General features: G+C 41.6%; 1 protein-coding gene across 1 annotated transcript in view; it reads left to right on the top strand.

Annotated features, from left to right (window-relative positions):
* The window catches only part of LOC307269071 (solute carrier family 24 member 2), a gene marked incomplete at both ends in the record, with an annotated part of 40826 nt that extends 24315 nt beyond the window's left edge, over nucleotides 1-16511 (top strand). The window contains 7 exons of the mRNA XM_080051897.1: nucleotides 659-709; nucleotides 4117-4215; nucleotides 6494-6576; nucleotides 13394-13528; nucleotides 13625-13714; nucleotides 14392-14558; nucleotides 16262-16511. Of these exons, the coding sequence (XP_079908023.1) occupies nucleotides 659-709; nucleotides 4117-4215; nucleotides 6494-6576; nucleotides 13394-13528; nucleotides 13625-13714; nucleotides 14392-14558; nucleotides 16262-16511 (875 nt within the window). The remainder of the gene's footprint in view (nucleotides 1-658; nucleotides 710-4116; nucleotides 4216-6493; nucleotides 6577-13393; nucleotides 13529-13624; nucleotides 13715-14391; nucleotides 14559-16261) is intronic.
* Between the last annotated feature and the right edge of the window lie 460 nt (nucleotides 16512-16971).

Genomic DNA, 16971 nt, shown 5'->3' with positions numbered 1-16971 from the left:
AGGCTCCGCTGTCTTCCGTTCTGCTGCTTCATGTTCGGCTTTTGCTGTAGGTTTGAATTCTCGGGCTAATTCATCATGCAGACGTGCTGACCGTCTATTTACCAGCAACACCAAGAACTGCTACAGTAAGGGAATCAAATTAATTGTTCGGGGGTTTCATTGTGGAAATAAAACGCCGAATCATCAGGCTTTTGAATAAGCTTGCGTGCAGAGGAGAGGAGGACTCATCTTTTTGTTGCATGTTGACCCAGTTAATTCTCTTCTGACTCTTCCTGCTCTGTTTGTTTTTTGAATTACATCATTGTATGAACCTCTTCTTATTATTTTTTCTAGTATATGGACTGACCCCCTTTCCCCTCCCTCCCGCAAATCTATCTCTGATAGCCGTCTAACCTGTGCCCTTGGGAGGCTCTTTATCCGAATGACTTACTGTAATGCCATAATGTATTTTATTTTGTAATTCAAGCGCTTTGCCGCTTTTGTTTTGCACTTAAGCAGTGATGACTGGGAGAGACTTCCTCTATGTCACTCCCTGTGCCTGTGTGAGTGTTATGTGATGTGGTAGAGCCAGCGGACCTGTGTTTGTTCTGTCATGTTCACTCTATCCCTTTTCTCTGTGTTCGTTGCCTTACCCCTGTCTTTTGCTGTGATGTTGTAGAGCTTGGGACTTATGGGAAACTAAAATATTATCACTCAATGACTGAGGAAGGTAAGCCCCAAAGTTTTCACTTGATTCGCTTCTGTCATCCCCCTTGGTTTTTCATCTTAATCATTAAAAACAGCACCTTCAACCCATATTTTTTGTTAGCTTGTGACAGTCTTTTGCTTTTTTTTATTTTGAAAATCTCTCCCAGATTTCACTGACATAAGTGCAAATCATGGTAGCCATGCCATTTTTTTCTTTTATTTTAAGTCATGCTTTGCTTATAATTTTATTTTATTTAGTTTTGCTTATTTTCTTTATATCTGTCCAGAGAATATGTACATATATTGTGTTTAACTGTGTGTAGTGTTTCTATGGATTTCCATTTTTTTTATTATAAAAAATATATATTCATGTATTTTTATATATTAAAAAAAAATAAAAAAATTGCAGTCGTATACATTATGTTTGATTCTCTGAGACAGCCAGTGCTTCTTCTTCTATGGATTCCTCTGTCAAATTTTCAAGACATTTATCAATATGCAGGCTGGTAAAGGCGCAAAACAAACCGCCCAAGCACAACCATTCCATGCCGCACATTCGGTTAAACACAAAGCACAAGGTTTTCATTTTAAATTTTTTTTTGGCCCTGTTATACAATGGAGTACATCATCAATCCCTCTGCACTCACTCGGAGGTTCCACCTGCACCAGCAGCGGGTGCACACACGTACGCTGCTGAATTTTGCAAAACTGGAGTGACTCATCCGCCCAGTGGTTGCGTAACAGGCAGAGCTGACAGCTGTGCAGCGACGGCCAGGGGAAGGGCTGCTTATTGTCAAGGACTTGCAATGGCTTCATCATTATCCAAAGTGGGTGGTTCGGACAATTTGTACACCTTAAGTGGATCTGTCAAGATTTTTTTTCTGCCCCCCCCATATGATCAAGATAAAAAGAAATCTTGCTTAGTTTTTAGTGTCAAAACCTTTGTCTCAGACCTAAGCAATGGGATTTTTTATTTGATTTTTATTTCTTTATTTCTCTGATTCAGGGACGTTGTAGAAACTGTGAGTTTTCTTCATTGTTCGCCCTTAGAGCTCAGGTGTAATGACATTTCTAACCATAGCATGTAAAGGCAAAATGCAGTAACTACATACAGTATTTTGTCAAAACTAAGTTGAGGCCTGTATGATTATTTTTTTTACATTAGTTTGAAAACTAAACTAGAACGCTGCATCAAAATGTAATGTAGTGTAGCTGACGAGATTTGGCACACGGTTAACCTTAACTGAGGTTAAAGCCAAATGTGCTCATTTGTTTCAATGCATTTCCCACTTGCATTGTGAGTATAACCTACCCAGAGTGAGGTTTCTGCATCTAGTTATTATGCAGTTTGTGTGGCATTTCATTTGTACAATAAATCACCTAAATACATAAAAACAATGCAAAAGGGCCGTTGACAGTGGCTTCTGTAGTAACTGTCCTCTGCCTTTTTTTCTTTAGGCCTAATATATATTTTTTACATCTAGTAATGAAAAAACAAAACGGTAGTCCGCACATCCGTAACTTGTGGCAGAGAGGGAAAAGTAAATCCAAAATAAAGGTGAATTCCCGCATACTTGCGAAAAAATATATTTATTTATTTGTTGGCGACTGTTCGGTGCTAGACCTTCATCAGGCATACGTCTATTGCTGAAACCGATTTTACTTTAACATCTGAGAATTGACATACTTACTAACCCCGATAGTACTAAGATAGCCCAACCATGCTACTTGTACCCAAGCAAAAGTCATGATCCACACATCCACATTTGTAAATCTGTACACCTGTGCCAACTGTCTATGACCGCCTAAGGTGAGTGATGTCAAGGCAATGGAATGTGCGATGACGTATTGTGAAAAATGTCCAGTACTTGTGTGTGTATGTGTTGGTGAGCATGTGTGTGTGTCTGGAGTAGACAGGGCAGGGGCCGAACAATGACAAAGTGTAATAAAAAAGAGGGCTGAGAAAAACACAGTAGTAACCATGGAGAAATGTAGAGCGAGATGGCAGGATGGCCGGCGGTGACTGGACTGACGGGATGGATAATGATTTAGTCCAGAAGGTCACAGACGGTGTTGACATGGTTGGGTGGAGTACGTATCGACGTATGTCTATGTGTCATGCACTGACAAATCAGCAAAAAAAAATTGATTGCAATGCGCTGATTGGGAGTAGGCAGCAGGACATAATACAACGTGACACGCACAGGAAGTCAGGGAAATCAAATATGGATACTTGGCAGCAACTATGTTAATGACGCACTAAAAAGAACACGATAGTTGAGACACAAACATTTTGTTACAGCATGGTTTGGTCTCAAATGAAAAGTACTACTGCTTCAGTATGCCCTCTAGCCTAGCATAGATATCAAATGCTTAAATCTACCTTGTATAACATGAGATCTTATAACCATGCACTGCATATGGAGTCATATTACTTCTCGTTTTGTGTACTGAATTAGTGAATTGTTGTTTGCGTTTGTGTCGCTGGGGGGGTTTTCCTGATTTTCGGAAAAAAAGAATTGTTCCAAAAGCCAGAAGCCAGCCATGTCCAGTCATTACCACGTGGATCGGCCCAACTGCCTTGTGGGAGCCAATGATGTCATGAGGACATGCTTGCTTATGTAAGCCACAAGGTCATGTTGTTGTTTTTTCGGTGACTGATTTCAAATCAGTCTACTACTGCGTCACTAGAGCGCCTTCTCAGAATGGAGTAATTGAATCGATAAATGTTATCGGTAACAACATATACCCATCACCATACAGGGATTTAATGAATTCTTTAATTAGCAGATGTCTCGTATACATGCTACCTTATCTCTGTTATTAAGAAGCTTAGCACACAGCTGGTTTACCTATAAACAGGAGGCACTCTCATATTAGTAATGTTACAGATCGAAAGGCTCAAGACAGGTGCTACCATGTTTGAAAATTTGAAAACAATGTCTCAAACCAATTAATTTGTTGTCTTCTATGCTGTTATGCTGTTCCCAGCTAAACCTTTGGTTGCTTTTAATCCCCCCCCCCCCACCCCTCCCCTGCCCTGCCCGCTGGCTTCCTTCCGCCATCCCTTGTGAGTTTCTGATACGAGAACAGGATTGAATCTGACCTCCAGAAGGCTAGCACTCTCCACAATACATTCTCTCCCTGCTGGCTTCGCCTCTCGCCACTCAGGACCTGCAGGACATTGCAGGATCATCAGTATATGATATGCTATGTCATATCGACTCTCTGCAGTTTTGTGTGGAGCCACCGGCCTTCTGTGTGCACTGTGCTTTTTGAAATGTGACCCGTCTGTCTGGGGGGGTCAAAGGTGACGCAACCAAGGAGCTCTGAGCTGGGATGAAGCCGAGAGAAGAGGCTTTGAAGATGCTGCGGTGTGCAGCTCCCCGGGCCTACCTTTTAACCCTCCTGGACATTCTTTTTCTGCAGGTAAATTTCGAGAGAAGGCGTCCATCCTTCACAAGATCGCCAAAAAGAAATGCCAGGTGGAGGACAGCGAGAAAGCCAATGGAGTAGCAAGCCGTTCAGGTAAAAAGCTCTTTTGTGCGTGTTTTCCTTACATGTTGTGATGGAGAACAGCAAGTCATCGTTCACGGGCACAGAGACCCGCCTCTTTATAGTGCTCTGTCTCCTGATTGGATAAAACGAGCAGGATACTCAACATTTTATCCGGCAATTACTTCAAAGCTGAATGACTGGGAGACCTGTGTTAACTGTGCATTATGTTTAAGTGATTGCTGTATGAATATAGAGTGATTTAACATGTACAGTATATTAACAATAAATAAATGCACTTACTTCTCCTTTAAGGTAATGATTCAGCACTTTTGGTGAATACACTTATTCACTTTAACGCTGAGAGCTACATGAGAAGATTGATAGCGATCTTCTGTCTGTGCTATTAATAAGATGCTACAACGTAGCTTAGTTTAGCATAAAAGCTTAACAATTGGGGAAATAGTTAGGGTAGCATAGGTTGTGCAATCGAATTCTATACAGCCTTTAATTTGAAACAAAACATCCATACAAATATGAAAGAGGTATTAACCTTCTTATCTAGCTCTCGAATAAGCATTTTTCCCCAAAAACGATTCCTTTAACCAAATATCAGCTGATCATTCACAGATATTAGTTTAGTGTCCCTAACATCTGTTTAATATTCCTTAAATTACTAGTTTTATGGATTGCCCACTGAAATTGTTTTTGGGTATCACAACTGATGTTAAACAAGCATGGCATTATCAAGAAGTGACCAATTGTTGTCTTCAAGCAGTATTCAAATCAATCACCGTCACTGCCAATGGGTAATTTATGTGCCTTTCTTTTCACTTCAAAGAGCACCTGACCATGGGATAAACAGAAGGCCAAAGGAAAATGCTTTCATGGCCTCAGTGTAGTCAGAGCAGCAGAATCAAAGCAGATACACAGATGTGTATCAACAAGGCAGAAATTATGCTAACAGCGCCCGCATTAACATATTACCATCTTGATTAAAAACCCACGACTGTATAGTCATCACGGCATGCTCTACTTTTCCGGCATCACATTCAATTTAGTGTGCGGTATAAAAGTGGAAGGATTTACATTTGCCGTGGCTTAGTGTAGCATATACGACGCACGTGATCGGGATTCATAAATCTTTGGTCTTTATCTGTAATAGCACATGCATTCGAAAACAAGGGGAGGAGAGGTCATGTGCCGGACCAAAGTCACATTATCAATCTGGGAATCTTTTTAATTATCATAACAACACTCGGATTAAAGCATTTTCCACAGCAATTATAGTTCCATCATCTGATTACAACGGCTTTTCGGCCCTTTGTATTTTTTAATAAGGGCTGTTATGTTAGTCCGGCCCCTCAAATTAAATGGAGTCATCTCAGCCACCGGGATGTGTGACGGTGGGGACGGCGATAGCAACAGCTTCAGTTATGTACACACTTGTTCACACACAGAAAAAGATACTTGAAATGAACATGAGCGTGGTAGTATTTGGATTTTCCCTCACTGTCATTGAATATAATATGGAAATACAACTGTATTAATGGGACAGACTTCAGAGCACTCTTGCAGTATATAATACATATTGGCTGTAGTATTTGTTATTAAAATGTTGAATGTTGAAATGCTTTTGGACTGGGTCAAAAAATGTTTTAGCTCAGGGTATATGTATCCATCTATCTATCTATCTATCTATCTATCTATCTATCTATCTATCTATCTATCTATCTATCTATCTATCTATCTATCTATCTATCTATCTATCTATCTATCTATCTATCTATCTATCTATCTATCTATCAATCTATCTATCTATCTATCTATCTATCTATCTATCTATCTATCTATCTATCTATCTATCTATCTATCTATCTATCTATCTATCTATCTATCTATCTATCTATCTATCTATCTATCTATCTATCTATCTATCTATCTATCTATCTATCTATCTATCTATCTATCTATCTATCTATCTATCTATCTATCTATCTATCTATCTATCTATCTATCTATCTATCTATCCATCTATCTCATGAATCAAATACTGATAAACGGAAGTGGTGGAAATTATATTTAGATGGTTCACTTCAACAAAAACTAGCACAATGTGAAAAATACCCCATTATAATGAACCAGCGAGAGTTGAAGGGGTTAACTTCTCTATATAGCAACGGTGCCACGTCCCACCACCCTCTGCAACGTCATGACAGCTTCACACTAGTTTCTATTTGAGGCAATGACAGCTTTCTGGTCCCTGTAACAGTGTGTTGCACCTAAATCATTCTTTCAAACCTCCCCACAGATAAGAACCTTCCCAACAGCTCCAGCGTGGAAGTGGAAGTGACTCCACCCATGAACGGCACGGCGGGGCAAGAGGGCGAGGCGGTAAGACATTTCGCCGTACACACGTGCACAAATGAAAAAAGGACATACAGTTTATACGAATTTTAACCCAGTACGTGTTATGAAAAGGCAACAAAAGCGGAGGGGCGGATATCAAAGTGAGAGAGAGAGGCCTTTATGAATGTTTTATGCCTCTCTCACCCCTGCCCGTGTTCCACCTTGAGTGTGATTGATGCAAAGGGCTGCGCCGACTATGGCACGGGTCACTGCTGCGGATCATTTCCCAGCATGCAACTGGGGAGAGTTCCTCCATCTACAGCCAGAGCCTGCCAGAGACCCGCCCCGCCTCCCACTGAGCTCTGTAATCATACTCCTCACTCACCTGCTGCTCCCCACCGCTGGGTGCTCCAAATGAACACACACACACACACACACACACACACACACACACACACACACACACCCACACACACACACACACACACACACACACACACAGTCGTGACGTACGGCCTGGCACGGAAGCCTAAGAATGGCACCTGCAGCATGTCGTGCTGGCAGGAGCGATTGCAGTGGGACGCAGCGACCATGCCAGGCCAACAGACGGTCCTGGGGAAAGAGGGCAGCCATTCAAAGTCGCACACTTCAAGTGAAAAAGGGAAGAGGAAGTGTACGTGTGGGTCATCCTGCAGGAGCTTCACCCCATATAGGCCTACATTGTCGTGACCAAGAGTAACCCCAAGACAGCCTGAGCATGAGCTACCATTTCTTGCACCCAGCAAATATATCATCATAATCATTTTGACCTTGGTCTTGGGGAGGGGGGGGGGGGGGGGGGCTTAAACAAGTTTCAGATGATAATTAACAAATCATTTCAAGAAGTTGCAAACATGTTATTGCTGTTTGTGAGTTATAGTGAGTGAAATACACATACACTATATTGCCAAAAGTATTGGCCCACCTGCCTTGACTGGCAACTTAAGTGACATGCTATTGTTAATCCATAGGGTTTAATATGACGTCGGTCCACCCTTTGCAGCTATAACAGCTTCAACTCTTCTGGGAAGGCTTTCCACAAGGTTTTAGGAGTGTGTTTATGGGAATTTTTTACCATTCTTCAAGAAGCGCATTTGTGAGGTCACACACTGACAATTGACCGTTTTGTTTGATCTGGCAACACCTGTGGTTACTGCTGGTATCGCTAAGAATATCTATAGTAACACAAATTCAGAATTATTTTGGAATTTATATGTTAAGTGATCACTGAGGGCTGTGACCAGCTACTCTGTTTGAAAGACAAAGGCAAAGTGTGACACTTACAAACTGTTTTCAAATCTCAGCTTTTGCACACCAACATTTTCATATATTTTTTCTCAAGGTCTATAAAACAATTTCATAGGGGTTTATCCGATGCAGTTAACCTTGATTCAAGCTACTAACCCCTATATCCGTCTAATCTTGTATAGCAAGGATTTATGTAAGGCTTTGCCAACACAATAATGTGACTAGTAGTGTTCCACACAAAGGTCCCCACAAAACTATAGGGATTTTAATCTTGCACCATCACCCTTTTGGATCAAAGCCCTGTCCTTGAAAAACACTTGAGTAAGCTGAGTTGAAGGAACTGCATGATTCTTCAAAAATAAGATCTTTCTGCGCCCACATAATAGACACTGTAACACTTTGACATACAGCGTCCCTTCTGGGTAAGATTAAGTAGCCCATAAAGGCAAACTGGTGTGAACGCATTTCGATGGGTTCTCGAAATAGACTGCAAAGAAGAGAGCCCGGTTTGCAAGATGACCATGTGTCCTTTTGATATATTCCACTGCACTGCAAGTTGTTCTTCAGGTCCATCTTAATGAATCATCGCTCCCACCGGAAGATGAAAACATTTTGAACTTCAGCCTACCTCAGATCATTTTTAGACTCGCCTCAGAACTTCACTGTTTGAGATGAAGGAAACAAAATCTAATAGATGGAATACACAGACTATTCCCTGAATATGGAAGAGCCAGACGCTTTTGTTTTTGCCTGTCTGTCCCACAATGCACCTCTCTGAGTCGGCTAGGAAGTGGCATGAAACAGCATGCACTTTCATATGACGCCACAGGCCCCCCCATCTCACCACTTGTTCAATTCCTCCTGGATGCCTTGGTAACCAAGACTGGAGAATAAGGGGACAGGGAGGGTGACATTAAAATCTGCAGCAGACTAGTGGCACAGTTTCCTCCCTCCCTTTTTGTTGTTGTTAAAAACCATTGAACCCTTGCAATGATCATATACTGTAACATTTTCAGAAACGGAAATTTTAAAGGGTTAGTTTTTCATAAAAGCACATTTTTGTAGTGTGTAAGCGTAAACAAACTTATTCATCTGGTTCAAATTGTATAATGCTTTCTGCTTCCAAATATACATAATGAGCACATCCATGGTATGACTCACAGCAAATTGTATTTGGTTTTTCTGCTTTCAGGGCCCATTTTGAATATTTCAAACGAGCATACGCTGCTTTAAATAACATACTGGACACCGAAAAGAAAATCAAAACGACAGGAATTTATGACTCATCCCACCTCCTCTAACACAACTAAAACGTCTTGTGACAGAAAGCGCCTCTGTGCGTATCATGGGTTTATCATTGTTTTTTAGGATGGACTAACATCAGGACTGAATGTCCATTCGTCTTTTTTTCTCTTTTCACTAAATGGTAGGAGAATTTCAGATCCAGATGGAGCCTCTGTGTCAGAAACAAACTAAATCCCAATAGCAGATGCCGATATTCACGACATGGCAGCTGCCACAGTGACGAGTTATGTTCCAAAAAGATGAGTCCTCTGTGTGAGAAATTGGACAATTTTAACGTGAAACTTGTTATAGGCAAACTTTTAAATTAAATAACAACTTGTAGAGTGAAAGCAAGCTATACATTAAAGGTTTTCTTAACTCTAACTTACTAACTTGTCTAAATTACAATGATCTATGTTCTAGAGCACTGCTTTGTATTTGTGTCCTGGGATGGAAGATTACCATTAACACTCTGAGAAAGAAAACTGGACCAGATAAAGATATAAGTCATTTCAGATAGATGGCTGCGCTCGGGACCAATACAAAAAGTTGGATCAGCAAAGGAATGCTAATGCTGCCGGCTGTATTTAGCCTGGTTGCAGCTGCATTTAGAGTAAGTGCTTACACTTTTTGTGACCACATGAAAAAGTGTAAGCGTGGCCTTACTTGAGGTGCCAGCGCGCACACACGCTACCCTCCGGGAAGAAAGAAAAATAGCAAATGTCACGCCTCCCCTCGCAGCTCTGTGGGGCCTGTTAAAAGTCAGTGCCTTAAAGCTAGGATTTGGCACTGTTGCCAACTGAGGCACCACGGGGCAGTAAAGGCCCCCAAAGGGCTGACATTTGGAAGCCAACTTGGAGTAGGGAGCACCAGCTCTATGGGGTACCTTTAGCAGAGAACGGCGGTAAAGCAAAATCAAAAAATAGACAAATGAAAGACTCATAGTGAGCGGTGTCAGCCAGAAATAGTCACCTGCATGGGGTCACATATCCATAAAAGAGCTACAGGGCAATATAATGCAACCTCTGCTGCGAGAACCTACAGGGAGAAGAAGAAGAAGAAGCTGTTGTTGCTGCATGCTATTATTATCCTGCAGACACCAAAGTCAGAACAAAGTAACACAATTGAAAACCACTCATATATTTAAACTATATAAAGATCGCTTTCAAGCGATTAAAAAAATTAATTACAGGCTCTGTGATTCATTAATCTAAATTAATTCCATTCTTTTATGACACTCTTATACCTGTTTATAAACAGCTGTATAGCCTAGTACAGTTTGTTTATCTCTCTCTCTCTCTCTCTCTCTCTCTCTCTCGTAACTTCTGTCTCCTCCCCTCAGCCAGGTTTCTACATGAAATAAAATTAGGAACTAGCGCCAAATTTTCTCAAAAAAGCAAGCAGACTAAATGACGACTTTCCATCTCCCACAACAGACAGCACAACAGACAGCGCTGCACTGCCACAGATGCGTATATAGCCTATGCCGATTCATTCACCATCGTCGTACGGGTGTCCGTTTATGCGGGAGACGAGACAGCTAGCAAACAAAATTGAGACACACGGAGGAAGATTGAGAGATACTGTTTTGAACCTACATTGTTGCACCCACTAAATCAATACAAAATCAAAACAAAATCTCTCTTTACTTTTCTCCCTTTTACCCGTGCGGGCCTTGTCTGCAAGCTACAGGTGCAGCTGCGCACCACTTTTGCACCGGGTCAAAGTGCATTATAGAAGTGGGATTAATCTGCGTTAATTTTTTTAATCGCGTTCATTTTTCTGTGATTAATTAATCAAAATGAACGCGTTAATTTGACAGCCCTAATTTAAACCTATAAAAAGCGCAGGCCCTCCTTATAGCCCCAGGTTCATTGGTTTTGGGCCTTTTCTAACAGATAACAATGCAGCCATCTAGATATGGAGAGGAGGCAACATCAGAATGCTGCAGCGTAAGAGATACGAGCGCTGCCTTTTGTTTGGCAGCTCTGATTGCCAAGGTTACCAGGCAATACTCTACAGCAGTAGCTGTCACAGCAGGATAAGCTCCATATGATTCATGATTTGAGCCTTAAAATATTTGTCTAGGCATGCTCAGCTGATGCCATTTGATGCTGTTAAGACTTAAATGATTTCCGTGAGAAAATGATTATTTACTGATCAACAATTGTCATCAACAGCAGCCCTGCTATATGATTTTCTTCCTAGTGGAACTCTCAAAAGGGCACGAGACACATTCTAGGTCATCAGTGTGCTCTGCTCAGATCTGCATGTGTGGACCTGTCCTTTGCAGGTCCCCACGGCTCCTTAGCATCCTGTATAATTGGAAACAAAGGGACCCAAGACATCTTTCCAGTCTCAGAAGACTTTGTTGTTGTACCATTGAGCTTTACTAGTACCAGAATGTTTAATTGAAAGTGTGCTGCCGTTTGCAGATGTAGGCAGTTAAAGTTACGGTTAAAGGTGGAGTTAGTGATTCTTGAAAATTGCTTGTTGTACCGTACTGTGTGTACACTGACAAAGAATCTGGAGTTAACAAACAGTTTAGGCTCTGTAAACGGGTGGCCCACCGTAGTTAACAACATGTACAGAGCCTTTGCTGTGTATAAACACTGTATTTTTCAGCACACACACACAGTACGGAGAGGTAGAGGATCATAAGATGATATTCATGATTTTGACCAAAAGTGATTTTGACAACAAGCATTATCCAAGTGCTGACTCAGATTTCAGACTTTATTCTCATTGTGCATTGTACAACAAAAATTGGTGTGGCGCTCACCACTCACAGTGCAAAATGCAAAAACAGACAGCAGCAATATAGGCAACAATACGATAATAAATATGCAAATATGGAAATATAAAAGTATAAAAAGTGTAGACTATAGATATTAAAAAGACTCACACCCACTAATAAAACACAATAGAGCAAACATTTTTGGTGTCTCTTTAGAAAAAGGGTGCACCTTTAAGGTAGGTTACCTTAGTTGCAAAAAAAGGATAATTTTTAGTCTTCTTCCCTGCAAGTGCTTTTTAGAATGTGTTTGACAATGAACAAAAAATTGACCGTTTGACAATGAACGGTCACAGTGACGAATAATTTGATGCTGATCTGCGGAGAAGAGGGGACAGTCATTGGCTTGCCTTGGCATTACGCTGGCAGGCCCTGGTCATACCTCAGGGTCCAGCATCAGCAGTCCACAGTGATGAGGCCTCTGATGACTGGAGAGGCACGGCCCTTCAGGCAATCTCTCAAATCACAGTCATCAGCCTGCTCTGTCTTAAGGTCACCGCAGAGCAAAGGCATGTGCACATCCAGGTCCTTCCGTCAATTTTTCTGCCGACCTCTTCTTTTTTCCCCCCACACCTTTTGAAGTGCTTGTGTTGCAAAGAATGTTCCTTCCCTGCCTCTCCGGATAGTTGCTATGGAGAGGTGTATCCCAATGAGACAAGTTATCAAGCCAGAGGAGACACTCTGATTTTCTAATTAATTGTTCAGACATGTTTTCCCCTTAGAACCATGCAAAAAACAATGACTCGACTCAATGTTCAGATTGACTCATATTTGCCTAATGTTTACCCTCCAGTGTTAAGTTGATTGTGATACATTTGACCACTATTACGCAAGAACAGCATCGCACTTTTCAAAGGTCCCCCATTATGAGAAAAAGGAATTTTTTCCCATGGTTCTTCAACATTAATACGTGTTCCGGGTGTGACAAGAGAGTCCCAAAGTATGAGAAAAAACAACCTTCTCTCTTTTTCTCCGCATCCACCTTTCTGCAAACCTGTGCTAAAGAAAACTGTTATGGCCCCTCATTACCAACCTAACCTAGCATTACCTCCACCTGTGATAAGCCACACCCCCATATACCACCGAATCTAACCTGCAGTTAGATTCAAACAAGCAGTTAGATTCAGGACCAATCAGAGCAGACTGGGATTTTTGAAAGGCGGGCCTTAAAGAGACAGGCTCTAAAACGGGGCGTTCTAGACGGAGGCTTAAAAGAGGAGATTCAGCATAGGGACTGTTACCCCTTTCACACCAGCAGGACCCAAGAGCCAGCTCCGGGCTGGTGCTGGGGCCAGTTCAGAACTGGTTACAGCCTTATACCATTTATGAACCGGTTGTGGTTTCACACCGACCAGAGCCGGCAAGAGAGCAACATCATGACGTCACTGTAAACGTCTGTGTACGTCGCAGGAAACCCAAATCACAATTAAATGGGCATAATATGTTCCTTTAATGTAAATGTAATGTAATGTGTTTCCTTTCCCTGTGTCTTCTCAGGCTGAGGATGAGGAAGAGGAGGACCAGCCCCTGAGCCTGTCCTGGCCCGAGACATGCCGCAAGCGAATCACCTACCTCCTAATCATCCCTATTGTCCTCCCACTGTGGATCACGCTGCCCGACGTCAGGAAACAGGTGTGCCAGACCAGAGAGAGTTCACCCAATCAAAACATTTGAAACAAAATGGCCGACACACGTTTCCGCAGCTAACTTCTTCTTTGCTTTTTTCAGTCGGCCCAGAAGTTCTTCCCCATCACGTTCCTGGGCGCCATCGGCTGGATTGCGTGCTTCTCCTACCTAATGGTGTGGTGGGCCCACCAGGTACACAGTCAGATCTCAAACCTGCCTGGTGTTATGTTAGCACCGCAGCAGTCTAATATATAGAAATAAAATCCAAACATGAGCACAGTCTTTCTCAAAAACAACAGTATTTTATTTCCCCATCCTTGACATTTAAAGGTGGAGTCAGCGATTCTGGTGAAGGCTTGTTGACAACATTACTTTTTTGTCAAAATCTGTGAATATCTCCTTGTGAACTGCTACCTGTCTGTACTGTGTGCGTGCTGAAAAATAATCTGATTTTAATCCACAGTCTAGGCTCTGTAAACTGGTATGTAAACAAAGGGGGCCCACCCGTAGCTAGCAACATGTCCGTTTACAGATCCTAGGCTGTGTATCAACACTGGATTTTCTCAGCGTACACACAGTACGGACAGGTAGCGGATGGTGAGGAGATATTCACTGATTTTGAAAAAAGTTGAATTTGACAACAAGCTTTTACAGAATCGCTCACTCCACCTTTAAAACCAAACCAAATTCTTTAATCCACCCACTCGTGAATAATTTCATTTGTCTCATTCAAATCAAAGAGATTGTCAGAGCCGGTGTTTTGTCACCTCCATCAGCTTCCAAGCATTGCGAGGATATTAAATATAACTGGAACAAAAGATTAGGTTTTATATACCCCTGAGCTTAGTTTCCTCTCTTTTTGTTTGCAGGTTGGAGAGACCATTGGGATTACAGAGGAGATTATGGGCCTGACTATATTAGCAGCTGGAACCTCCATCCCTGACCTCATCACCAGTGTTATCGTGGCACGCAAGGGCCTGGGAGATATGGCTGTATCCAGCTCCGTAGGATCCAACATCTTTGACATCACCGTTGGGTACGCCATCTGAGCACTGTATCTATTGATATTTACAAAATGGTTGCAGATCAACAATGTGATAACTGGTTCGGTAATGAATACTGAGGTGTCCTACATTTAAATGATAGGGGAGAGTGGCCTAAATTGTGCCACTTTTTACTCAAAGTGATTTTAAAGTGAGGCCTTGACAGTTATTTCTCCAACTCAAATATGAACATATATTTCAGGGTGTTGTGCATCCCTGGCAATAAAAACTTTGGATCTGGAATAAACTGTTTAAGAAATATAGCTTTCGGAAAAAAAGTTGTCTTGTGGCACAACTTGCCCCCGGTGTGGTGTAAATTGTGCCACAAGAGAGAATACCATGGGGTAAATTGTGCCATTGATAAATATCTCATAAACTGTAATGCAAGACAAATCCATAAGACAATTACTTATTTAAGGTTTATTTAAAGTAAATAAAGTAAATATTTTACAAAGATTGAAGGTCAATTTTCTTAAACAAGGCCTAGCAGATCTGGGTGGTTTTGCCTGCAAAGCTCACAATGACAAAGTCACCATCATCATCTTTCTGGCCATCTGAACTCTCATCAGTGGTGTCGTTAAGTGGAATGGAGATGTCAGTCTCTTCTGAGCTACTGTAGACAATCACTTTCTTTTTGGTGACCAGCATATACAGCCATGCCACTGGCACAACTCTCAGAAATGTACTTTGCACTAGTTGCTCCATGCTTGTGACTGCCACCTGACAAATGTGATTCCCCCTCCATTTCTGCCTTTAAATCAAGGCTCAAAACCCATCTGTACACCCTGGTTTTTCCTCCCCATTAACTATCTTACCTCTGCACTACTATCTTTGTTTATATTTGTGGATGTATGGGCTTTATGTCTTTTATTTTTGTTATCGTTATTTTACCTTCATTGTTTACCTACTGAATGCACTATGTACATCACTTTGGACAGTGCAAACTGTCATAAATGTGCGTTTATAAATATATTTTACTTACTTACTTACTTACTTACTTACTTACTTACTTACTTACTTACTTATAACTCACCTAGGCCCTTTGGCACAAATCACCCCAACCCCAGAATTTTGGATAATAGGCATGATGCAGCAGTTTAGGGCTGACATCGTGCTAACTGTATAGACTCAAAGTGTAGCATACTAAAGCACTAAAACATGTGTCAAATGTTTTCAAACTTGTCTATAATTGTTCGGACACAATAATCAAAAAACCTTGATCATGGAAATTTTACTTTGAAAGGCAAAAACACGTTTTTTTTTTAGCTTAAATGTGCTTTAATCTTATTCCGTGTGTCTCTCTTCTTAACAGGATGAGTCAAATGGATGGCTCTTCTTAAATATATGGTCACATTTTCAATTTCTTAATTTTTTTTCTTTTTGCCTTATTTTCCTAGAGAAAAGGCGACAAAGAAAAACTTCCTGTAACAATGTGTGCATTTTAATTTAGAAATGACTACCAGTGTTTGAGCTGCGCTAACCTGGATGAGCGACCTTTGCCCATTTCTAAATCAAAAATGCACGCCCAGTTTCATGAACAATTTATGTTACCTTTTCTTGAGCCCGAGAGTATGGCAAATAGCTAAAAAAAATAATTGTGAAGTTTTCCTTTAAAGGGTTAGTCTGCCAGAAAATGCAAGAAAAAACTGCTTGTAACGATGTCTGTAAACGTGTATTTGTGTGTTTTTCCCCGCAGGCTGCCATTCCCCTGGCTCATGTGGTCCTTTATCAACGGCATGTCCCCGGTGCAGGTCAGCTCCAACGGCCTCTTCTGTGCCATCGTGCTGCTGTTCCTCATGCTGCTCTTTGTCATCATCTCCATCGCCGCCTGCAAGTGGCGCATGAGCAAGCTGCTGGGCTTCATCATGTTCCTGCTGTACTTTGTCTTCCTGGTGCTCAGTGTCATGCTGGAAGACAAGGTCATCTCATGTCCCGTGTCCATCTGAAAGGACTGAGTACAGTGCTTTTTATCTCCCTTTACCACCACCACTACCACGACAACTACAACACTACCATCCTTCTTGTTCTGCCATTGCTCTCACCTGAACCCTTGAGATCCTTTTTCAACCCCCCCTCCCCCCCTGGAATAACAGAAGAAGAACATAGGAGGACTGGACTGGACAAGAGAATAATTGTTCAAACGTGGAAAAAATATGGAATCTATACCTGTCTTTTTCAGTAAGCAGATGTGGTGGTGGACAAAGGGCACAAGACTTTGGATTGGCTGGTTTAGCGTAGGCCTAACCCGAGTGGATTTTTATTTATTTTTTATTATTATTATTTTTCAATTGGCAGGGGGAGGGGATGGGGAGAGGTTATGGGTGTACCAGCCAAATATAGAAGCATTATATGCATGCCATTAGTGTCACTAGATGAGCTGGAATCCAGACTACGACATGGTAGGTT

Source organism: Ammodytes marinus (genome assembly GCF_949987685.1).
Source record: "Ammodytes marinus genome assembly, chromosome: 23".
Classification (NCBI taxonomy): Eukaryota; Metazoa; Chordata; class Actinopteri; order Uranoscopiformes; family Ammodytidae; genus Ammodytes; species Ammodytes marinus.
This window is presented reverse-complemented; position numbering and strand designations above follow the sequence as displayed.